General features: G+C 47.0%; 1 protein-coding gene across 3 annotated transcripts in view; it reads left to right on the top strand.

Moving 5' to 3' along the window:
- LOC143961839 (uncharacterized) overlaps window positions 1-26,396 on the top strand; it is a 299,153-nt gene extending 272,757 nt beyond the window's left edge. For all 3 annotated transcript variants that reach the window (XM_077471171.1, XM_077471173.1, XM_077471172.1), the window contains 3 exons: window positions 1,187-1,768; window positions 5,335-5,955; window positions 25,491-26,396. In XM_077471171.1, coding sequence (XP_077327297.1) covers window positions 1,187-1,768; window positions 5,335-5,955; window positions 25,491-26,092 — 1,805 coding nt within the window. In that variant the 3' untranslated portion in view covers window positions 26,093-26,396. The remainder of the gene's footprint in view (window positions 1-1,186; window positions 1,769-5,334; window positions 5,956-25,490) is intronic.
- Window positions 26,397-26,438: the final 42 nt, after the last annotated feature.

Below are 26,438 nucleotides of genomic sequence, written 5' to 3'. Positions count from 1 at the left end.
AGGTTCAAAAAACAAAAGATCCGGTTTATTTAGGCTACATGCAGTGATACATATAACAGCCAAACAAAATAAAACAAGAAAATAAATCCTGGTCAGCTTGACCTCTAACTACACACGTAGACTCCCTGTCTAACAACTGAGAACAGCCTTGTGCTGCCCCAGTCCCTGTCCCTGTTGTAGAGATTTGCCACACAGGCGTTAACTCACCGCACAGAACAGGTGTCACACTCCCCAGTCTATACAACACAAAAACTGGTTCCAGGATGGAGCATCTCCCTATGCATGCTGGGGTTTTTTGTAGAGGTCTTAATGAGCCCACCTACTTCAGCTGGGCTCATTAACTCTTCCCCTCTAATTGTAAAAGTCTGCATAAAGCCTGAATCTAGGACACACATATTTACCATCCTGGATACAACCAGGTGACTTTACCTGCCTGCTGCCACAACTGTGAGAGGGGAGAGAAGCACACAGAGCAGCAAAGCCCCCTCCCTCCCTTCTGTGGCCCATTCAGAGAAGCCTTTGTATTTTCTGAATGAGTTTACATAATACAAAGGCTTCTGTGATTGGGCAGGAGGATTGGAGGGGCAGGCATAACAGCTGCAGGTGACTCTACTGTTGAAGATGCTGAGAGTTGAAGCATCAGTGTCAGGCTCCCAGAATTACAGTGATAGTTGTCTTTTCGGAAGTACCAAAAAGCTACCCAATGTAAATAATAGCAAAAAGTCCAGGAGATGTCATGCATCTTGTTGGACTAACTTACAGCGTGCATTCACTTTATACAAAGAAGCTGAATTTCTGGAGTTTAGCTTTAATAATACATTCATTAACGTGCCAGACAGATTTTATACCTGACAGTGTTAGGATTCCTTTGCCCCTACATGTGAAACCTCCACTTTTAATAAAACGTGAACAGAACATTTGGAGAGAAGTCATACCCTTCAATGGCTCTCTTGGAAAATGAACGGGCCAATGCACATTAGCTTCTGAATGTGAACCAAATATTTATAAACAAAATAAAATGGAATCTCCTGATCTCTCTGAGATATAAGAGTATTCAGCTGTTTTTTTATTTTTTTTTATTTTAGATGCTAAATGTATATATAAATACATTCTGAGTTTATTGCTAATCATCTAAAGCTTTGATGTGTAGCAAGCACTAATGATCTTTTTCTGTTTCCTTCCTTAGACATGGAGGGTAAAATATTCGTCTTCCCCCGTGAAGCCAAAACATCTCATGTCATTCTACGACCTACAATCACAAGGCCATTGCAGAAAGTCAGCGTCTGTCTACGTTCTTATTCAGATCTTTCACGCTCCTATACGGTCTTCTCTCTTGCTACTCCCGGGAAGGACAACGCCTTTACAATCAGCATACAACCTCCACGCACTTGTTCTGTACATATCAACCAGGAAGTCATTAGTTTTAAAACAGACTCAGAGTCTTTTAGACACACCTGCGTGACCTGGGACTCCGACACTGGAGTGGTCCAACTTTGGGTCAATGGGAAACTCTACCCAGAAGGAGTCTCCATGAAAGGATCTTCTATCGCAGCTGAAACCAGCATTGTTCTAGGGCAGGAACGAGACTCTTTTAATGTTTCTCAGTTATTGGTCAGTGAAATAGGTGACGTCCACATGTGGGATTATGTCCTGACTCAGGAAGACATCAAGATGGTCATCACTGGTGACCTCCATGGAAACGTCATTAACTGGCTAGCTCTAGACTATGAAATCAAAGGCAACGTTCTTGTCCAGCCTAAACACCAGCGTAAGTCTGTCAACTGAGTTGAGTTGAATCTTGATATAGAGTGGTCCTTTACCCTGCACGCTTACAAACACATACACATAGGTTACACATCTGTCTATACACAGATTTTTAATCAATAAGATTCTCCAACTGTCAGTATATAATTACATTGAAATAAGAGGTGGCAATTACAATTATAATATGCCCCAACAAAAAAAAACAATGTTCTCATGGAGTAACTAGAAAAAACTAAAAATTGTGAACAAGATTCCGAATTATAAAAACAAGTTTTTGTGATTTCATAATCCATTTACAATCTTTCTTGTAAAGTCAACACATTATACTGAACCATAAGTAGGGATGAGGTTCAGGATCGCTGCTGCCTTGAGTTTGCCAGAATCCAGGGCTGAACTGGGACAGAAATTTGGCCCTGGACTTCACCCAGACCGGCCCATTACATTTTGAGTGTCCCATCAGCACCCCTTACATCAGAGTGTCCCATCAGCACCCCTTACATCAGAGTGTCCCATCAGCACCCCTTACATCAGAGTGTCCCATCAGCACCCCTTATATCAGAGTGTCCCATCACCAGCCCCCTTACATCAGAGTGGCCCACTGAGCCATCGGCCCACCGGGAAACTCCCGGTAGTCCCAATGGCCAGTACATGCCTGCCAGAATCACAGCTTGAAACACAAAGCTCCAAAACGCTCAACAGCCGAAATTCTAAAGCGCCTGTGTATATATGATCCCTCAGGGGACTTCAGCTCCATGCTTGACACTCAGAAAGCTACATCTGAAGCAAAATGGAGAAATTTTAGCACCATAGACTTCAATGGGAGCATCTGAAAATGAGGGTTTTTCAAGCTTAACAACCATCTCCTCTCACTAACAAATAGCTTTCCCTTAGTTAAAACAAAAACATTCAAGCCTGAATAAATGCAGATCGTTTTACCTGCAAAGGCAGGGCCGGATTAAGAGCATCATGTGCTTGGTGCTGAGGATTTTGGTGGACCTTTTACTGGGCACCCTTCTGTGTTTAGAAGAGCCTTTGTTGGCATGCGCTCAAACTGCAAAGGGCGTATGCCAACTAGGGAAGGCTGCTGTAAGGGCTGTGCATTGGCATGCACTCTGTGCTGAAAGAGTGCAGCCGGATAGGCCTAACGCTATGGAAGCCCCAGAATTCTGCAAGAGCCCTGCACTGGCGTGCCTCAGGCTTCCGTTAGGACTGCTCATGCGGCACCCATCATCAATCTCACCACTCTGCCCAGGCGGTGCATGTGGAATACAGGGCCCATCAGGGGAGAACTCTGTTGGCCCATTGCTTTTCATGAGCACTGTGTTCTTTTTGGGTGGCTGGGCCTATATTAAGGTAGGGGCCTGGAGCTGCAGCTCCAATAGCCCCTATGTTAATCCAGCCCTGTGCAAAGGTGAACTTATCCTTTAAAATGTCAGGAAAACGTTTGAAAAATTGAACTCCTTTTATTGGTGAACTGAGATGATGGAAAATGTAAGCTTGTAAGAGACCTGGATTGGACAGCGGTTCCCACCAAACTGGTCCAGGTCCTGCTTCTTCCCCAGATAGGATACGCACATACCTATCTTTTTGGAGATACCCCCATTTTGTGTTACTAACTGTCCACACCCGAGGCTGGCTTTCTAACATATTCTTGGCCTGAGGTCTGTTAACCGGAATAAAGAATGTCCAAAGGCTTTTCAATGCTTTACTGCATCAAAATTGGCACACGCAAGATAACATCTTTCTCATGACACACACTATCAGTGCAGAACACTCAGTACCATAACACATTGCCATAGTCTCCCCCCATCTTCCCAGTCCTCTTTAGTGAGTCCTCCAAAGGTGTTTTCTCACACAAGGTGTCCCTCTATCACAGTCAGGGGCCAGGCTCAGAGACCAGTAGCTATAGCAATAGATAGGTTCACACCAACCAGCACTAACTGGTCCAAAGACTGGTCTTCATCAGAGCTCCTGATTATGGAGATAGATTTTGCTGTGTGTTAGCGCCAGGTCGTGGTCCTCAGTTTCTCACCACCAGGAGGTGAGCAATCTGGGGACCGTAAACAGATATAGAAAGTAGGGATCAAGCAGACGTGTAGTCAGTAAACAAGCCAAAGGTTGGTAACAATCTCTGGCAAACAGGAAGTGCAGAAACATGGTTTAAATAGGGAGTTCATGGGAGGAGCAAAGAGTTTGAGGTTCACCAGAAACAAGATACAAGGCAATGTTGTCCAAGGGATCAGACAGAGAGCTACCTTGCATCTCAGGTGGAACAGCAACAAGAGCTACAGCCAGACATTGCAGAGCTCCCAGGTTCAGATCTGGACCCTGAGGCCTACTAAAACCAAGCTACAGACCTGCTGGGCAAATGATGTGGTAGCAAAGATTCTTTTGCATTCTCCATTGTGAGCCTATAACTACTCCTCCTGGCAGTCCCTCCCTAAAGAGGGCTCTCTCCTCCACTCAAGTACACAGGCTGTCAGGAAAGACAAATATATAAATATACCCAGGTGCATAGTTATGCGCAGGCAGAGAATTCCTATTAGCCAAACCTATTGTCAAAGACTAAATGTGCACAGACACATAAATGTGCACGAACAGCAAATTCCTGTTAGCCAGAGCTTCACTCTTGCAAATGTGCACACGTGAATGCGTGTGCGCGCCAGCGCGCACACCCGCCACTATATTGGCACCAAGTGGGCTATTTAAACACCTCTGCTGCACTAGGACCTTCACTTATGGTCTACAATGTTCTGCTACCTGTTACCTGTTCCTATGTCTCGTGTTGCTGTTCTGCTATTCGGCTGACCACGCTTGAACCAACCCCTGGCTTGCTCTTTGGCCACGTTCCTGCCTGATCCTTCTGCCTATGCTTACCATTGCCAACTACAGCCTGAACCTGACTATTTTTCTACCTGCTGCTCTGTGCCTGGTGTGACTTCTAGTTACTGACCTGGTTTGCCTGACTCTTCTCTGTGTCCAGCCCATGGAGGCCCTCCCTACTCATGCAGCTACTCATGAAGCCTGGCAAGTACCTGCTGTCTGCCACCTGCCAGGCCTGCCGAGGGCTTGCCAAGTGCCTGCTGACTGTCTTCCAGCCTACTGTGCCTGCTGCCCTGCATCACAGTCCAGCCAAGTGCACAAAGACCTCTCATCTGCAACCACCATCACCAGAGCTTCCAGGCACTCATGCGACTCCAGGCTCTGTACCGCCTGTTACCTTATTAGGGGTACTGAGCCAGATGTGTAAAAGTTTGCCTTCCTCCCCACGTCAGGCTCCATCACCAGGTACATGACACAGGCCACAGGCCTACATGGTGTTGGTCAGTGAATATATACCTGAACTACCAAGCCCCACCCACATTACCAGAGGAGTGGCAACAAATAAACTCATGGTTCAGGATCTGCAAACTACATATTTATACACAAAGAAAAGTATATATAATTACCTTCCTAAGATTTATCATTGTGTCTTTTTTTTAAATGTAAGATTCTAGCATTTATAAATAAATTCTGGACCCAAAGCTTTGATATCTATCAGTAATGAGTTTTGTCTGTTTTCTTCCCCAGACCTGGAGGGTAAAGTCTTTGTCTTCCCCAAAGAAACCAACACGGCTCATGTCATTCTAAGACCTACAATTACAAGGCCATTGGAGAAAGTCAGCGTCTGTCTACGTTCCTACAGTGAACTTTCCCGTCCCTATTCTTTGTTCTCTATAGCTACTCCAGGATACGCAGATGCCTTTCACATCTACTTCCAGCCTCCGTACACCTATCAGGTATTCATAAATAATGCAGCGGGTGCTTTTGCACCAAACTGGAAGCCTTTTTACTGGAGGCACATCTGTGTGACCTTGGACTCCAGATATCCAGGGCCCCTCTATCTTTGGCTCAATGGAAAGCTCTCCTCTGACAGGTATCACATGGGACATTATTATTATTATGCTGCTAATTATATGGATGCTGAAAGCAGTATTGTTCTGGGACAGGACCAAGACTCTTTTGGTGGAGGGTTTGAAGCTTCTCAGTCATTGGTTGGTGAGATAAGTGACGTCCACATGTGGGATTACGTCCTGACTCAGGAAGACATCCAGAAGGTCCTCTCTGGTGATCTCCAAGGAAATGTCATTAATTGGAACTCCTTACGTTGTGAAATTAAAGGGGAAGTTCTCGTCAAGCCCGAACCTCAACGTGAGTCTGTCATCTTACTATATACACCTTATTAATTAATAAGATCCTTCAACTTTCACTACAGAATTACAATGAAGAAGACTTTATATGCCATGCACATCAGCAATGAGAGGTGACACTGACAATTATAAGTGAAAGATGGTCATAATACTGTAGGATTGTGGCTTCAAAGACTGAGGTCTACATTGAGTCCTCTTGTGTCAAACAGAATTATCATTTGCAGGTCATAATTTTTCTATTTCTTGAGTATTTTTAAAGGTTCCTTTTTAAGTGGTTCTAAAGGCTGAAGGTATTTTACCTTCATGCATTCATTTTTTACTTCAGTGTGCAGCCCCCCCCCCTCCTTATACTGAGCTGAGCCCGATCCCGATAAAGCAATGTGCACGAGAGTGGAAGCTCTCCCGGGTCTCTCCCTCTTCATTGACTGACATGTTGGCTTCTGCTGCAGTCAATCACATACAGTGAGGAGGGAGGGGGCCACACTTTGTTTATCTCATTGGCACAAAGAGGCGGCTCAGGAGCGAGTACGTATGAGTGCTCCCAGAGCAAGCAGCTTGCTTTGGGAGCACTCGGCAGGGGGAAGGTGTCAGGAGCACAGGTAGGGGGACCAGAGAAGTGGAAGATCGGGGCTGCTTTGTACAAAAGTGTAATTGCACAGAACAGGTAAGTATAACTAAATATTTATTATTGAAAACAAATCTGAACTTTTACAAGGGCTTTAACCCCTTCAATACTGCCCCCCTCCTGCCCAGGGCAATTTTCAGCTTTTGGCGCTGTTACACTTTGAATGACAATTGCGCAGTCATGTAACACTGTATCCAAATCAAATTTTTTACCATTTTGTTGACACAAATAGAGCTTTCTTTGGTGGTAATAACGACTGGGTTTTATACTTTTTTTTTCTAAATAAATGAAAAATAATTGAAAATTTTGAAAAAAATAACTGATTTTTCTTTTCTTTTTTCTTTTATGCAATTTTGCAAACAACCTTTCTTCATAAATTTAGGTCAAAATGTATTCTGCTCAATTGCTTTGGTGAAAATAACTCAAATCAGTGTATATTATTTAGTCTGTAGGAAAGCTATAGAGTCTCATTTCTTGAGTAGTGATGGACGAACTTCCGACGGGACGTTTCGCGAACGCGAAACGCGAACGGGCACAAACGTTCGCGAAAACGACCGTTCGCCGCGGGCTCCATTGACTTCAATGGGAGGCGAATTTCGCAAACCTTTAGGTCGAATTTGCGGCCACGGGGTAATTATTAGGGGGTAGCACGTAGTCCCACCACCTGGACAATAGCATAATACATGTATGAGGTGAATTTGGGATCGATAACTACAAGCATTTTTTTTTTATTTGGGAAATTGTTCTGACAATTCAGGACTATGGAGCTAATGAAGGCAATGGAGGAGAGGGAAGGTCAGGGACCAGGGTAGGCAAACAAGAGGGTGCAGGAGATACAGAGCACTGACAGCAGCACCGTAATACAGAGCACTGACATCAGCACCGTGACATACAGCGCTGACAGCAGCTCCGTGACATACAGCGCTGACAGCAGCTCCGTGACATACAGCGCTGACAGCAGCTCCGTGACATACAGCGCTGACAGCAGCTCCGTGACATACAGCGCTGACAGCAGCTCCGTGACATACAGCGCTGACAGCAGCACCGTGACATACAGCGCTGACAGCAGCTCCGTGACATACAGCGCTGACAGCAGCTCCGTGACATACAGCGCTGACAGCAGCTCCGTGACATACAGCACTGACAGCAGCTCCGTGACATACAGCGCTGACAGCAGCTCCGTGACATACAGCGCTGACAGCAGCACCGTGACATACAGCGCTGACAGCAGCTCCGTGACATACAGCGCTGACAGCAGCTCCGTGACATACAGCGCTGACAGCAGCTCCGTGACATACAGCACTGACAGCAGCTCCGTGACATACAGCGCTGACAGCAGCTCCGTGACATACAGCGCTGACAGCAGCACCGTGACATACAGCGCTGACAGCAGCTCCGTGACATACAGCGCTGACAGCAGCTCCGTGACATACAGCGCTGACAGCAGCTCCGTGACATACAGCGCTGACAGCAGCTCCGTGACATACAGCGCTGACAGCAGCTCCGTGACATACAGCGCTGACAGCAGCTCCGTGACATACAGCGCTGACAGCAGCTCCGTGACATACAGCGCTGACAGCAGCTCCGTGACATACAGCGCTGACAGCAGCACCGTAAGCAGCCCCAGGAGGAAGTCAGCACAGCACAGGGATGGTGTGATCCCCTCATAATAAGAACCCCCAGGAGGAAGTCAGCACAGCACAGGGATGGTGGGAGCCCCTCATAATAAGAACCCCCAGGAGGAAGTCAGCACAGCACAGGGATGGTGGGAGCCCCTCATAATAAGAACACCCAGGAGGAAGTCAGCACAGCACAGGGATGGTGGGAACCCCTCATAATAAGCAGCCCCAGTAGAAATATGACACCGCTCAACCTCTTCAAAGAGGAGGGTAGGGGCATATAGTACGGTGTGCTTTTTTGGGTCAGGGAAGTGAGCCAAATGAATTAAGAAGGTCTGTGTGCTTGATTCCAAAAATTGTTTATAGACATATACATGGTCTACTGATCACATGTGTTGAATTCCTCCGAGATCCATGCCTCATTCATTTTTAGAAATGTGAGGTAGTTAACACTGTCCTGAGCTAGGCGAGTACGCTTATCGGTCACAATCCCCCCTGCTGCGCTGAACGTCCTTTCGGACAGGACACTGGATGAGGGGCAAGCCAACAGTTCGATTGCAAATTGGGCAAGCTCTGGCCAGAGGTCAAGCCTGCCCACCCAGTAGTCTAGGGGTTCATCACTCCTCAGAGCGTCCACATCGGCCGTTAACCCAATGTAGTCGGACACCTGACGGTCTAGGCGTTCCCTGATGCTGGATCCGGATGACACCTGTCGATGGGTCGGCTGAAAGAATGACCTCATATCCGAAGTCACCAACACATCTTCAAACCGGCCTCTTCTTGCAGGCGCTGTTGGATTGGTACCCGCAAATCCTTCTCTGGGAGTGGGAATTGCTCCTCTGCCAGCGCACGCAAAAGCAGAATGCAGCATTTCTCGAAGCAAGGCCTGGAAGTGCTGCATTCTGACAGCCCTCTGCGACGGCGGTAACATTTCCGCCATTTTGTGTTTGTACCGGGGATCTAAGTACGTTGCCACCCAGTACTGGTCCTTGACCCTCATGCTTTTTATACGGGGGTCCCTATTAAAACACTGGAGCATGAAGGCCCCCATTTGCACTCAAGCGGAAGGTATGTGGTGGTGGTGGTGTTGTTGGTGGTAGTGTCTTTGGGGGTGCACATAGCAGAGAGTGAAGAAGAGGGTGCAGATCGAGAGGATGAGGAGGGTGCAGAAGAATAAGGCTGAGTGAGCCACTCAACCAAGTCTGGTGCGTCCTTTAAAGTAATTGAACGCACCTTCTGCAACTTCCCACTTTGGCTCAAGGCTGTTGCTCCTGCCCTACCCCTACCACCCCTGCGGAAGGGCCTGCCTCTTCCTCTGCCTGTCATTTTTTAAATCACCCTGTGACAAAACTCTTAGTCCCTATACCGCTGAAGGACTGCTGCAGTATAGGGCAGCGGTCAGCAGTAGTGCACGTCAACCCTATGTATTGTGGACCGATAGCGGTCCTTACAGAACAGCAGACTGTACTGCACTCAGGCCTATGTACCGTAGCACCCTATACCAAGTTACCAGTCCTTATAAAAACTTTTGTGGACCAAGCAGGTTGTGTGTTAGTGATTAGCAGACTGTACGTCAGTCCCTATACCAATGAAGGACTGCTGCAGTATAGGGCAGCGGTCAGCAGTAGTGCACGGCAACCCTATGTATTGTGGACCGATAGCGGTCCTTACAGAACAGCAGACTGTACTGCACTCAGGCCTATGTACCGTAGCACCCTATACCAAGTTACCAGTCCTTATAAGAACTTTTGTGGACCAAGCAGGTTGTGTGTTAGTGATTAGCAGACTGTACGTCAGTCCCTATACCAATGAAGGACTGCTGCAGTATAGGGCAGCGGTCAGCAGTAGTGCACGTCAACCCTATGTATTGTGGACCGATAGCGGTCCTTACAGAACAGCAGACTGTACTGCACTCAGGCCTATGTACCGTAGCACCCTATACCAAGTTACCAGTCCTTATAAGAACTTTTGTGGACCAAGCAGGTTGTGTGTTAGTGATTAGCAGACTGTACGTCAGTCCCTATACCAATGAAGGACTGCTGCAGTATAGGGCAGCGGTCAGCAGTAGTGCACGTCAACCCTATGTATTGTGGACCGATAGCGGTCCTTACAGAACAGCAGACTGTACTGCACTCAGGCCTATGTACCGTAGCACCCTATACCAAGTTACCAGTCCTTATAAAAACTTTTGTGGACCAAGCAGGTTGTGTGTTAGTGATTAGCAGACTGTACGTCAGTCCCTATACCAATGAAGGACTGCTGCAGTATAGGGCAGCGGTCAGCAGTAGTGCACGGCAACCCTATGTATTGTGGACCGATAGCGGTCCTTACAGAACAGCAGACTGTACTGCACTCAGGCCTATGTACCGTAGCACCCTATACCAAGTTACCAGTCCTTATAAGAACTTTTGTGGACCAAGCAGGTTGTGTGTTAGTGATTAGCAGACTGTACGTCAGTCCCTATACCAATGAAGGACTGCTGCAGTATAGGGCAGCGGTCAGCAGTAGTGCACGTCAACCCTATGTATTGTGGACCGATAGCGGTCCTTACAGAACAGCAGACTGTAACGCACTCAGGCCTATGTACCGTAGCACCCTATACCAAGTTACCAGTCCTTATAAGAACTTTTGTGGACCAAGCAGGTTGTGTGTTAGTGATTAGCAGACTGTACGTCAGTCCCTATACCAATGAAGGACTGCTGCAGTATAGGGCAGCGGTCAGCAGTAGTGCACGTCAACCCTATGTATTGTGGACCGATAGCGGTCCTTACAGAACAGCAGACTGTACTGCACTCAGGCCTATGTACCGTAGCACCCTATACCAAGTTACCAGTCCTTATAAGAACTTTTGTGGACCAAGCAGGTTGTGTGTTAGTGATTAGCAGACTGTACGTCAGTCCCTATACCAATGAAGGACTGCTGCAGTATAGGGCAGCGGTCAGCAGTAGTGCACGGCAACCCTATGTATTGTGGACCGATAGCGGTCCTTACAGAACAGCAGACTGTAACGCACTCAGGCCTATGTACCGTAGCACCCTATACCAAGTTACCAGTCCTTATAAGAACTTTTGTGGACCAAGCAGGTTGTGTGTTAGTGATTAGCAGACTGTACGTCAGTCCCTATACCAATGAAGGACTGCTGCAGTATAGGGCAGCGGTCAGCAGTAGTGCACGGCAACCCTATGTATTGTGGACCGATAGCGGTCCTTACAGAACAGCAGACTGTACTGCACTCAGGCCTATGTACCGTAGCACCCTATACCAAGTTACCAGTCCTTATAAGAACTTTTGTGGACCAAGCAGGTTGTGTGTTAGTGTTTAGCAGACTGTGCGTCAGTCCCTATACCGCTGAAGGACTGCTGCAGTATAGGGCAGCGGTCAGCAGTAGTGCACGGCAACCCTATGTATTGTGGACCGATAGCGGTCCTTACAGAACAGCAGACTGTACTGCACTCAGGCCTATGTACCGTAGCACCCTATACCAAGTTACCAGTCCTTATAAGAACTTTTGTGGACCAAGCAGGTTGTGTGTTAGTGATTAGCAGACTGTACGTCAGTCCCTATACCAATGAAGGACTGCTGCAGTATAGGGCAGCGGTCAGCAGTAGTGCACGGCAACCCTATGTATTGTGGACCGATAGCGGTCCTTACAGAACAGCAGACTGTAACGCACTCAGGCCTATGTACCGTAGCACCCTATACCAAGTTACCAGTCCTTATAAGAACTTTTGTGGACCAAGCAGGTTGTGTGTTAGTGATTAGCAGACTGTACGTCAGTCCCTATACCAATGAAGGACTGCTGCAGTATAGGGCAGCAGTCAGCAGTAGTGCACGGCAACCCTATGTATTGTGGACCGATAGCGGTCCTTACAGAACAGCAGACTGTACTGCACTCAGGCCTATGTACCGTAGCACCCTATACCAAGTTACCAGTCCTTATAAGAACTTTTGTGGACCAAGCAGGTTGTGTGTTAGTGTTTAGCAGACTGTGCGTCAGTCCCTATACCGCTGAAGGACTGCTGCAGTATAGGGCAGCGGTCAGCAGTAGTGCACGGCAACCCTATGTATTGTGGACCGATAGCGGTCCTTACAGAACAGCAGACTGTAACGCACTCAGGCCTATGTACCGTAGCACCCTATACCAAGTTACCAGTCCTTATAAGAACTTTTGTGGACCAAGCAGGTTGTGTGTTAGTGATTAGCAGACTGTACGTCAGTCCCTATACCAATGAAGGACTGCTGCAGTATAGGGCAGCGGTCAGCAGTAGTGCACGGCAACCCTATGTATTGTGGACCGATAGCGGTCCTTACAGAACAGCAGACTGTAACGCACTCAGGCCTATGTACCGTAGCACCCTATACCAAGTTACCAGTCCTTATAAGAACTTTTGTGGACCAAGCAGGTTGTGTATTAGTGTTTAGCAGACTGTGCGTCAGTCCCTATACCGCTGAAGGACTGCTGCAGTATAGGGCAGCGGTCAGCAGTAGTGCACGGCAACCCTATCTATTGTGGACCGATAGCGGTCCTTACAGAACAGCAGACTGTACCGCACCCAAGCCTATGTACCGTAGCACCCTAGACAGACCAAGTTACCAGTCCTTATAAGAACTTTTGTGGAACAAGTGAGTTGTGAATGATTAGCAGACTGCAGCAGAAGGGCAGCAGTCAAGTATAATATTCTTTCTATATTTGGAAGAAAGAATATTATACGTGTACAAGCCTATTACCGTACCACTGATACCAGTCCTGAAAAGAACCTTTGTGGAACTAATAGTAACAGCAAGTCTTTAAAATTATCCTCACTGCCTGACACACTGCTTCCTGCCTGTCCCTATACAAATTGGCAAAAAAGAGTAGGCTGGAACGATTAGCTGGAACAGCTCTTTTGTGGACCTGATAGTAACAGCTAATGATGATGATGATGATGATGATGAAGAAAGACTAATCTGGCTGAGCTGTCCCTAAAATAGCAGCATACAGCGCTCTGTCCCTTTATCTAAACTGACAAAAGAAACTCAGGCTGCTGACCTAACACCTATACCAGTCCTGAAAAGAACTTTTGTGTACCAAATAGCTAGCGTTTTCTCTGTCCCTACTCCACACAGGATCCTTTCCCTACAGTGACAGAAGAAAGAATGTAAAATGGCCACCGGATCGGGTGTATTTATAGGTTAGGGGGAATGTCCAAGTGTCCATGAGCTGTCATGTCTCAATTGGTTGTCCTGTAACACATGATAAACGTGTCACGAAAGGTTAAAGTTCTTGTATACATTAAACACGTAAGTCCGCCGGGGCGAACGACGGAAAAAGGCGTTCGAACCCGCGGACGGCGAAAGTCGGAAATTCGCCGCGAAACGACCGCCGGGCGAACCGTTCGGCCATCACTATTCTTGAGGTCCGAAAATGCCAGGACAGTACAAATATCCACCAAATGACCCCTTTTTTTGGAAAGTAGACAGTCCAAGGTATTTGATAAGAGGCATGGCGAGTTTTTTGAAGTTGTAATTTCTTTGTCATAATATTTCGAAAAATTAAGACATTAATAGGTCAAGGGTTCACCTATGTGATGTCACCCCACGGCCAAATATATATATATATATATATATATATATATATATATATATATATACACACACACATATCTATATGTATATGTATTTGAAAGACGATCTATGGTTAGCACGGCCTACACTTGTGTTATGGCGCCAAACTTCAGTACTTAAAAATTTCCATAGGCAATGCTTTGAAATTTTCTAGGTCTAGTGCTAGAATTATTGCTCTAGCTCTAACGTTCACGGTGATACCTTACATGTGTGGTTTGAACGTGGTTTACGTGTGCGTTGCGGGGATGGGGGGGGGGCCTTAATTTTGTTTTTTTTTTTTTTATTGTTTTTTTTGTTTTGTTTTTTTTACACAGTCCCTTTAAAAAAAAAAAAATTTGATCACTTTCATTCCTATTACAAGGAATGTAAACATCCCCTGTATTAGGAATGGTGCGTGACAGGTCCTCTTTATGGAGAGATGTGAGGTCTATAAGACCCCACATCTCTCCTCAAGGCTGGAAAGCATCAGATCAAAAAAAATTAAATTTACGATCTGATGCTTTCCTGCCGTGTCCTCGGCATTGTTTACTTACGCCGGCCCGGATGTGACGTCATAATGTTGCGCACAGGCCTCCAAGAGTCATAGAGATTGCCAGGGACCATCTGTCCCTCGGAAATCTCCATGGCTAACTTCCACCAGCGGCGGATTCTTTCTCTGGGTCGCCAATCATATGGGCAACCCAGGAGATGCACTGGAGGGCAGTGGGAGGGGGGGTGTCCCTTCCCACCGACTGTAAGGACGATCAAGTGGCTGAACAGCCACTATGATCGTTCTTAAGTTGAAGGGAAACGCCGGCGGATAAAACAATATCTGAAATTATGATGCCTGCAGCTGCTCCCATCATTCAGATATCCCCACTGAAAGACCAGGACGTCATATGACAGCCAGCTGTCGACAAGTGGTTAATAAGGTAGAATCACTTATGGGTGTTGGCCAGCAACATTCATAATTAAAGGAGAAGTCCAGCCTGAGCTCGTTTGGCTGGGCTTTTCCTAAGGGTCACAGGAGTGCAGTTGGTTTTGCACTCCTGTGACCTGTTTTCAGCAGAGAGCGGTCTGAAATCCACTCTCTGCTGACGTCAGACAGATCAGTCCAGGCACCATGTCATCGCGACCATGGGAGTCTGGATCCGCCTGGACTGATAGCCGTCTCAGCCTCTCAGCGAGCCGTCCCTCCACAGCTCAGAGCTCCCATGAGCATGGAGGAGCAGAGCAGGAGATCTGCTGATTGACAGGCAGCAGCTCTCCTCTCCGGGAGCTGAGAGAACCGAGCCATCGGCGGTGTTCGGTGACTCGGTTCTCAGTGAAGCGGCGCCGGTGGACAGATGCAGCATCCATGTAAAAATAGCTTAATATTGCCTAAGCTTTCAATTACGATTGTGAGACGAATTTCCTTAATTATTTCTGAGTCAGCTTAAATCAAAATGTGTGTTTTATTGTACACACCAAAGTAGAAAAATAATACTTACAAAAAACAGTACAATGATACAAAAGAATGTGTTGCTTCATATATGATTAAAGCTTCTAGTATTGTTCATTCCTTTCAAAGAGAGAAGAATTCTTAGCATTAGACCATGTGGTCTATTGTCTTGGCTTTTATCTTTTTTATTTAGGAATCTAAACCTTAAACTTTAAACAAAATATCAGTTACATAGGAAAAGGGTCTTTAACAGCATATATAAGATTTACGATATCCATCAAAATCCTGACAGATTCTAGATGTTTACTGATCCAGTTCATAATGTCACCATCTGGATATTATTAACTCAAAGTCGGTCATTCACACAATTTAAAATAGGGGAATAAACACTCTGTATATTAAAGCCAAATTCAATTTTAGACATTAAGAATATAACAATCCACCTAGGTAAGAATGATGGGGGGGGAGTTCAAACCCACACTTCTCTTTTCATTTGGTTCCTACATTATTGGATTGCGCAGATTGAATATTGGTATTGAATAATCACTTCACAGCATAAGATTGCAAAGTTTCGGAGCCACAGAGGACGCCTTCATCAGGCGTGTGACCTTACCTTGAAGTCTTTTCGGTTTCCAGCCGGAAGTCACTCACCCACTCACTCTTCAGCCACATTCAGGATTGGGAATATTACTTTGGCTTTATATAGTAAAGGAGTGTCAGGTCACCTGAGACCAGGTGACAGATGCACTCCGTAGGAGTCGGAAGTTCCCCCGCTAGGTAGTGGACCTTAGGACTGACTGCTGTGGATAGTACCCAGGGAGATTCAGGACACAGGTCTACAGGATCACTAACACAGATCCCAATGGGAGCTGGAGCATAGATTCCCCAGGGCGCGGAGTCTAAGAGCCAGCGGGTGTTCGCCAGAGCCTCCAGTGGTGAGGATGGACTTCGCTGCAGTCTTGCTCCAGGTCGCGGCCCCTAGGGTCTCACAGCTCATGCTCACAGTAGACTACAGGAGAAGGAAGCAGCAGGCTGGAACGACAAGGATAGTAAAGGGATATGGCAGAGGTGAGGGCAACTAGCAGACAGGAACAACAGAGTACACGCCAAAGGTTCAGGGTCACAGGCAGACAGGGATGGTCAGGGACATGCAAAAGGTCAAGGTCACAAGCAGACAGGAATTGTTGAGCACACGCCAAGGTCGGTAACAGAGTCAAACATAGAGCACATGGCAAGCAGGAACCAGGAAGCTAAACACACAATGGATACACAATGGTTGATCAGCACCGCTGGCTTGCAGTGCACAGGTTAATATAGGGTTCCCTGATAGGGCCTGGGGTGGAGCCATGCTTAAAGGAGAGGTTATAAAAACCACCAGGTGGAAGTGGCTGGCCTCTTAGTCAGAACACATGAGGGGAGGTAAGCAACCAGAGGAAGATCACTGCATAACCATGACAAGGAGGTTGCAACTGCTTCTTCTTAGAAGTCGTACCTTCATGAAATGTACCTCATGTCAATAAGAATGAGTTCCTGGAAACGTGCCAGATTAGTAATTACCAACAAATAATATAAACTGGGGAGGGTAATAAGGGAAGAAAGAAAGGCAGGGGCATCTCAGTATGTAGGTAGGAGGATGGGAAGGGGTAAGAAGGGGAAGGGGTAGCATAGAGCAAAACGGCTTTCTGGGGTGAGTTTTTGAGAAAGAAAAATCCATATTTATTCTACAAAGAAGCATCAAAGCAGGCCCAAGGGTCCCACATCCATTCAAAGGCAGTAGATCGGGTATTATTGGGCCGAGTGTCCACTTCCAATAAGAGGAGATCAAACAGTTGGCAGCAGGAGGTACATGCAAGAGTAGCTTTCTGGCCTCTTTAAACACCGTAGATGGGGGAAGACCCAGCAAGTACATGGATGGATCAAGCAGAATTTTGACTTGATTTTTCAAAGATTAGTAACTGATAGCTTGATCTTTGGACATGTCCAAAAAATGTGATAGAGTGTTCCCGGTTGGCTAAACCACCTCCAGCAGCGATCTGGTATATCCGGATAAATAGTGTGTAAGACGACAGGGGTATGGTACCAATAATATATGTAAACTGGTTGCTTTGACCTAACCAAGGATGTAAAAAGGTACCTCCTCCATAGCAAGTGAACAAAAAGTGTAGAATTGGAATGTTTATAGGTACCTAATATCCATAAAAATTTATTTAAAAAGATATATTTTTTTAAAACACAGTTTAAAATATGTTACCAAACTGGATGGACTGGCGTCTTTATTCAACCTTACTAACTATGTAACTATGTAAAACATTACAAACAAACACATCATGATTACAGCATTCACCATTAAGGTGTCTCTAATGTCAGTCTGAAAAACCTCAACGCGTTTCAACTCATAAAGAGCCTTCATCAGGAGTAAAACGAGTTCCCATCACAGTCCCCTCCCTTTCAAATCACAGCCCCCCTTTCACATCACAGCCCCCCTTTTCAAATATCAGGCCCCTTCCTTACATTAGAGTCCCTCCCTTTAACATCAGAGGCACCCCTCAACATAACAATCCCTCTTACAATCACAACCCTCCATTTCACAGCTCCCCCCTCCTCACATTGCAGCCCCCTTTTGCAATCACAGCCCTCCTCCTCACATTACAGCCCCCCCCCCCATATCACTATTATCCCCTTTCACATCAAAGCCCCCCATATCACAGCCCCCCCATATCAAAGCTCCCACCAAAGACAGGGTTCCTTTACAATTACAGTAACCGTTATAGTTTTTCTCCCTTCGCTGTCCTACCTTAAAGGGGTTGTAAACCCTTGTTTTTTTTCACCTTAATGCATCCTATGCATTAAGGTAAAAAAACAACTGCCAGTAACCCCCAGCCCCCACCGTTTTACCTACCTGAGCCCCTTCATCTCCTTGGTGGGGACGTTCTGTGCTTCTCTCCACGGGGTCCCGGCTCTTGATTGGATAGATTGATAGCAGCACAGACATTGGCTCCCGCTGCTGTCAATCAAAACCAATGAAGCGGGGGGTGGGGGCCGAGGCCGGCATCCGTGTCTGTGGATGCTGAATGCTGGACTGGCTGGCAGTGCACCCGCAAGGTAACCCCCTTGGGAGATCGCTTTTCCTAGGGGGTTATCTGATGCAGGGAGGAGCTACGAGAGCCGCCGGGGTACCCCAGAAGACGAGGTTTGGGACCACTCTGTGCAAAACGAGCTCCACGGTGGAGGCAAGTATGATACATTTGTTTTTTTTTAAAAAAAGGATCCTTTACAATCAATTTAAAGAGGAACCGCAGTCTACTCACACCACTTTGCATGTTATTTTACATATACTGCGATTCTGTACTTGCCAAATGTGCTGCAGAAATCTCCCTCCACTGAGTTTGGCTGCATCCATTTTAACTGTGGGCAGCTGAAGCTGCTGTCTGTTCACTTCCTGGATTTACACAGACACACAGAGGCACACCTCCAGCCCTGCAGCCCTGCAGCTCTGATTGGCCCTCTTATGACTCATCCCTCCTCTCTTCCTGGCAAACTCTCAGGAGAATGAGAGAGAGAGAGAGCTGTGTATGATGTCATACACCTAGGCTAATGACCAGACAAGAAACAGGAAGTGGGCTGTATAAGGGCTTTACTGGCAGAAAAAAAAAGTTTTACTATCCAAAGTTAAAACAATAGCAACAAGGGCAGAAGATTTAATAGATGGAAAGATGAAAAAATGACTGAAGTGCCGCTTTAATACAGCACGGCAGAGGGTGGGAGTCAGGGTGGATTCCTCTTCTGTAGATGTTGAACTCACGTGGGAAAGAGGACAGGAGATACAGAAGGTCTGCACTAAGGCCGGGAGCTGACAAATCTTCATCGTAACAAGCAAAAATTGGACAGCTTCCATTCCTTGTGTAGACCTGCCATATATGCTGCCCTCTTTCCTTCTCAGAGCTTAAAGTGGTTGTTATCCCCCCCCAAAAAAAAATCAAGCTCCTGTCCCTTTAAGGCACGAGCTATAGCTGTCCCTTTGTATCTCAACACAGCAGTGGTCCCCAAATTTTTTCACATTTTTTTGGCACCAGGGAACGCTTTTGGTGTAGCTACTTTTTTCAGGGCCTGGTGGGTGGAGTTGATGTTGTATGGGGAAGGCAGGTGGTTCACAGAGTCTCACAACCCCCCCCCCCCCCCCCGCACTGTAATATAAAAGGGACTACACAGTAAGCATTACAGTCCCCTTTATATCACACTGCCCCTTTGCAATCATTGCCCCCCATCACAGTCCTCCCTGCAGTCTTGGCCCCCCATCACAGTCTTCCCTTCAGTCATGCCCCTCCTCATCACAGTCCTCCCTGCAGTCATGCTCCCACCACAGTCCTACCTTCAGTTATGGTCCCTCATCACAGTCCTCCCTGCAGTCCTCCCTGCAGTCATGGCCCCCATCGCAGTCCTCCCTTCTGTCATGGACTCCCATCACAGTCCTCCCTTTAGTCATAGCCCCCCATCACAGTCATGCCTTCAGTCATGGACTCCCATCACAGTCCTTTCTTCAGTCATGGTCCCCCATCAAAGTCCTCCCTTCAGTCATGCCCCTCCCCATCACAGTCCTCCCTGCAATCATGGCCCCCCATCACAGTCCTCCCTTTTCTCATAGACCCACATTACAATCCTCCCTTCAGTCATGGACCCACATCACAGTCCTCCCTTCAGTCATGGACCCCCATCACAGTCCCCCCTGCATTCATGCCTCCCCATCACAGTACTCCCTGTAGTAATGGTCCTCCATCACAGTTCTCCCTTCAGTCATGGTCCCCATCACAGTCCTGCCTTCAGTCATGCCCCTCCCCATCACAGTCCTCCCTGCAGTCATGCCCTTCCCCATCACAGTCCTCCCTGCAGTCATGGCCCTCCATCACAGTCCTCCCTTCATTCATGGACCCACATCACAGTTCTCCCTTCAGATATGGACCCCCATCACAATCCTCCCTTCAGTCATGGACCTCCATCGCAGTCCTCTCTTCAGTCATGGCCCCCATCACAATCCTCCCTGCAGTCAGGCCCCCCATCACAATCCTCCCTGCAGTCAGGCCCCCCATCACAATCCTCCCTGCAGTCATGGCCCTCCATCACAGTCCTCCCTGCAGTCATGGCCCCCATCACAGTCCTCCCTGCAGTCATGCCCCTTATCACAATCCTCCCTGCAGTCATGCCCCCCATCACAGTCCTACCTTCAGTCATGGTCCCACATTACAATCCTTCCTGCAGTCATGCCCCATTACAATCCTCCCTGCAGGCATGACCCATTACAATCCTCCCTGCAGTCATGCCCCATCACAGTCCTCCCTGCAGTCATGGCTCCCATTACAGTCCCCCCTTCAGTCATGGCCCCCATCACAGTCCTCCCTTCAGTCATGGACTCCCATCACAGTCCTCCCTTCAGTCATGAACCCCCAACACAGTCCTGCCTTCAGTCATGCCCCTCCCCATCGCATTCCTCCCTGCAGTCAAGGCTCCCCATCACAGTCCTCCATTCATTCATGGACCCACATCACAGTCCTCCCTTCAGTCATGGACCCCCATCACATTCATGCCTCCCCATCACAGTACTCCCTCTAGTCATGGTCCTCCATCACAGTCCTCCCTTCAGTCATGGCCCCCCATCACAGTCCTCCCTTCAGTCATGGCCCCATTACAGTCCTCCCTTCAGTCATGGCCCCCCATAACAGTCCTCCCTTCAGTCATGTACCCCCCTTTCCCCCCTCCAATCACAGTCCTTCCTGCAGTCATGTACCCCCTTTCCCCCTGCCAATCACAGTCCTTCCTGCAGTCATGCACCCCCCTTCCCCCTCGCCCTCCAATCACAGTCCTCCCTGCAGTCATGCACCCCCTGCCCCCCTCCAATCACAGTCCTCCCTGCAGTCATGCACCCCCTTTCCCCCTGCCACTCACAGTCATCCCTGCAGTAAGGCACCCCCCTTTCCCCCTGACAATCACAGTCCTCCCTGCAGTCATGCACCCCCCCTTTCCCCCCTCCAATCACAGTCCTCCCTGCAGTCATGCACCCCCCTTTCTCCCTCCCCCTCCAATCATAGTCCTCCCAGGAGTTATGCACCCCCCTTTACCCCTCTCCCTCCAATCACAGTCTTCCCTGCAGTCATGCACCCCCCTTTCCCCCGCCCCCTCCAATCACTGTCATCCCTGCAGTTATGCAACCCTCTTCTCCCCTCCCCCTTCAATCACAGTCTTCCCTGAAGTTATGCACCCCCTTTCCTCCTCCCCCTCCAAATCACAGTACTCCCTGCACAGTGCCTATTTGAATCTCTGCCTCCCCTGCATCCTTTGTCTATTCTCTCATGCTTCAGTAGGAGGTGAGCCCTGTCATGGACCGTGGTATAGTTAGCAGCCTTTGTGTCCTGTGTGTATTCTGTCTTTTCTCCTGAGCGGCCGCCAATGTCAGTCTATTAGCAAGGCAGGGGGCGGGACGATCTTATCGACGGCCATTTTGGAGAAAAGACAGAATACACACTGGACACACAGGCTGCCAGCTATACTGCAGTCCCTGACAGGGCTCAGCTCCTGCTCTGATGGCAGCCCTCTCGACAACAGGCCACAGACCAGTACCGAAGGTTGACTACCCCTGTCCTACAGGACCTGGTTGATTCTGCCTGGTCCTGACTTCCCCTCTGTGAGCTGACCACATATATCATGGCTGCTGAGCCATGAGATCGTGGTCAGGATACGTGCCTCTGTCATCTAGCTTCTCTCCTGTGTGTATGTTTGTCTCTGCAACTCCCCCCTCCTCGCTCCCTGTCAGCACCATAGTGTAGAGTGTAGTGAGAACACAATCTCCTCCCCTTCCATCTCCTCTCCTCTTCTCACTGCCCCTCCCCTCTCCTCACAGCTCTTCCCATATCCTCTCCTCACAGCTCCTCCCCTATCCTCTCTTCACATTCCCTCCCCTCTCCTCCCTTCTTGTCTCCTCACAGCCCCTCTTATCTCCTCTCCTCATGGCCCCTCCCCTCTTATCTCCTCATAGCCCCTTTCCCTTCTCTTCACAGCCCCTCCCATCTCCTCCCCACCACTCCTCTCTCTTCTCCTCACAGCCCCTCCCCTTTCCTCCTCACCCATCCCTTATTGTCTCCTCACAGCCCCTCCCCTCTCCTCCCCACCCCACCCCTCCCTTCTTGTCTCCTCATAGCCCCTTCCCTTCTCCTCACAGCCCCTCCCATCTCCTCCCCACCACTCCCCTCCCCTCTCCTCTCCTCACAGCCCCTCCCCTCTCCTCCAGCCTTCATTCACTGACTATACTGTTTACCTAAAACAGAAAGGGGATTCTTGATCCCTCCCACTTGGCTCTCTTAGATTGGGATACAGAGCAGAAAGAGGAGGTGACCACAAATGAGCATAAAGAAAAAGATATTTAGTATTGAAAAAAAAAAAACACACTGCACTGTTTAATGAAAAAACACATGCAGACTAGATCAATTTTAGCCACTTTGACAGCAGTGGCAGTAGGCAGGTGAATACATATAAAGAAGGGGAATCCACCCTCCTGTGACTCCCGCCCCCTGCTGTGCTGTGATTCCTAACAGCAGCAGCGGCCGCAGGAGAGGAGTCCACTCAGGCTGCTAAGTGGTGCAGCCACGGTCTGGATAGGACTGTCGCTCGATCCGTGTCTGGACCGCGGTCTGCCATTTGGTGACACCTAATCTGTACCACTTCCCTACCGGGTCATAGTAAAATGACGTCCTCTACTTTGATCGTTCTTACAGGTGACGGGAGGGGACGCTCCCCCCCCCCTTCCCGCCGCCATCCGGTGCTTCTCCATGCTCTCCTGTGCCAACGGGGACCCAGTGAAAGAATCTCCCGCTGCCAGACGACGAACATAAAGATTTACAGTGACCAGATGGTCACTAGTCATCACTAATGACGTCATGCCCAGACCCCGCATTGTAAACAAAGCCACGATCGTGGCTGTCAGCATGAGATCAGAATTTTTTTTTTTTTCACGATCTCATGCTTTCCAGCCTGGAGGAGAGATGTGAGGTCTTATTGACTCCACATCTCTCCATAAAGAGGACCTGTCACGATAGATTCCTATTACAAGGGATGTTTATATTCCTTGCAAAATACTAATAAAAGTGATAAAAAAAATTGAATGTAAAAAAAGTGTAAAAAAAATAAGTAAATAAATAAATATATTTTTTTTAAAACACCCCTTTCCCCAGTATCTCACGCTCAGAAGCAAACACACACGTAAGCCCCGCCCACATATGTAATCTCCGTTCAAACGACACATGTGAGGTATCGCCACATGCATTAGAGGCGGAGCAATAATTCTAGCACTAGACTTCCTCTGTAACTCTAAACTGGTAGCCTGTAAAAAATTTCAAAACGTCGCCTATGGAGATTTTTAAGTATCGAAGTTTGGCGCCATTCCATGAGTGCGCGCAATTTTAAAGCACGACGTGTTATGTATCTATTTACTCGACGTAACATCATCTTTCACATTATACAAAAAAATTGGGTTACCTTAACAGTTTTTTTTTTGTTTTGTTTTTCATGAAACCGTTCTTTTCCCCCAAAAAAGGCGTTTGAAAAATTATTGTGCAAATACGTTGCGAGATAAAAAGTTGCAATGACCGCCATTTTATTCCCTAGGGCTATGATTCTCAACCAGGGTTCAGTGGAACCCTAGGGTTCCTCCAGAGGTTGCTAGGGGTTCCTTCAGGATTGGCAATTTCTGCCTTTCAGATAAGTTCCCACTGACACCATTGATCTTTTTAGCTATCTGTAAGGAGGTAATTCTTCCCAATGACCACAAGTGTGAGAACCATTCTTCCCAATGACCACAAGTGTAAGGACCATTCTTCCCAATGACCACAAGTGTGAGGACCATTCTTCCCACTGACCACAAGTGTAAGGACCATTCTTCCCAATGACCACAAGTGTAAGGACCATTCTTCCCAACGACCACAAGTGTAAGGACCATTCTTCCCACTGACCACAAGTGTGAGGACCATTCTTCCCACTGACCACAAGTGTAAGGACCATTCTTCCCACTGACCATCACACTAATGTATCATGAGTTGTAGATTTCTAATTTTTAGCAGCGCTTCCCCGAGACCGGCTGCCCTAGGGTGTCTGCTAAAAAAAAATATATATATATATATATATATATATATATATATATATATATATATAATATTTGGGGGTTCTGAGTAATTTTCTAGCAAAAAAAATTATGATTTTTATATGTAGGAGAGAAGTGCCAGAATAGGCCCGGTATGGAAGTGGTTCAGTAAAACCTACAAAAATGTATGTGGGAGACAGACAAACCACAAAGATCTCAAAAAGAGATGGTTTGGGGTTTGTAATGATAAATTACAGCTATATTAATGAATATGTGTCACGCTGGGGGTCAGACACTATAGCTGCCTTCTGTGTTCTTCACCTATAGCAGCCCCCATTCCCATAAGGTTAGCAGGCCTACCGGTAGTCAGTTGCCCCCAGGACTTATACACAATGCTATAGTCTCTGGCTACCATGCCAGGGCATTACTAAACTGAGCAAAGCAAACAGGTACTCACGGTTGGCAGACAGGCAAGGTTCGGAATAGTCAGGGTCAAAATCGGAAGTCAAAAGGCAGGCAGAGTTCAGAGAACAGTTGATATCCTATCCGAGGTCGTCAACGAGGTAATCTAATCTAGCAAAGCAGGGCATACAAACAGGTAGCTTGATCAGGTATTACACACACTATCGCAAGCATTACACTGCAGGCTAGGCTGGCTTAAATCAGGTTTGGTCTCCTCCCAGAGTCTGGTCACATCAATCACCTTGCAGGTGGACAGACAGGCATGGAGAAGGCCACAGCCAAAACCAGGATGCTGGAATGAGGAGCAGGAGTGCTAGATGCTCCTGATAACATGACAGACAGTTTATATACTCGGTGCTGTTAGGGCTCCTAGACCTCTACAACTGAGGTCTCAATTTTGATCAAAATTTGGAGGACATTTGGAGATCAAAATAACACCCTTGACTGGATAACTGAGAAAATGAAAAAAGGTGCCAAAACTCGTTCGCTACTGGATGTGAAAACCACGTAATTATTTTTAAAAATAGAAAATAAATGTGATGATTTTCCTGAGATATATGAGAGTATATATATATATATATATATATATTTATTTATTTATTTTTCTAGCATCTATAAATAATTAATCATTTATTGTTCGGCATCTAAAGCTTTGATAAGTAACAGTGTCTGTTTTCTTCCCTAGGCTTGGAGGATAAAGTCTTTGTCTTTCCCAAAGAAAGCAGCACAGATTATGTCATTCTAAGACCTACAATTACAAGGCCATTGCAGAAAATCAGCGTCTGTCTACGATCTTATACCGACCTTTCCCGCCCCTATACTCCCTTCTCTCTTGCTACTCCCGGGAAGGACAACGCCTTTGTGATCTACCTACAGCCTCCAAACACTTGCTCTGTATATATCAACCAGGAACTCACTAGTTTTAAGACAGACTTGGAGTCTTTGGACTGGAGGCACATCTGCGTGACCTGGGACTCCGACACTGGAGTGGTCCAACTTTGGGTCAATGGGAAACTCTACCCCAGAAGAGGCTCCATGAAAGGGTCTTCTATCGCAGCTGAGACCAGCATTGTTCTGGGACAGGACCAAGACTCTTTTGGTGGAAAGTTTGATGATAAGCAGTCATTGGTTGGTGAAATAAGTGACGTCCACATGTGGGATTATGTCCTGACTCCAGAAGACATCCACAAAGTCATCTTTGGCAGACACAAGGGAAATGTCTATAATTGGATATCTCTATTCTGTGAGATCAAAGGGGAAGTTCTTGTCCAGCCCAAATTTCCGTGAAAGCGAGAAGCTCATCATATACACTTCGTTGTCAAGATACCCCAACTGCTGTTTCTGAATTACAGTGATAATGATGATTTATTTGTCACCCCCATAAATAATGAGGGTTGACAATGATAAGTGAAGATCAAATAATCAATGAATCAATGATCTTATAGTGTAACTAAAACACATGAAAATTGTAAACAGGATTCTAAATCATTGGAGTCTTTATTTTCTCAATGGTAACTTAATAGTCCTGGTTGTATATTCTTATAATCAATATTAACATAAACTATCTAAAATAAAATATATATAGAAACAATATACAAATGGAATTCTTTCTGTTACTATCTAAATGTAGCTT

The sequence above is a fragment of the Lithobates pipiens genome, unplaced genomic scaffold (assembly GCF_037356315.1).
Source record: "Lithobates pipiens isolate NorthernLeopardFrog02 unplaced genomic scaffold, aLitPip1_a1.2 Scaffold_8, whole genome shotgun sequence".
Lineage (NCBI taxonomy): Eukaryota > Metazoa > Chordata > Amphibia > Anura > Ranidae > Lithobates > Lithobates pipiens.
The sequence above is the reverse complement of the archived record's forward strand: the minus strand, read 5'-3'. Positions and strand labels throughout refer to the sequence as shown.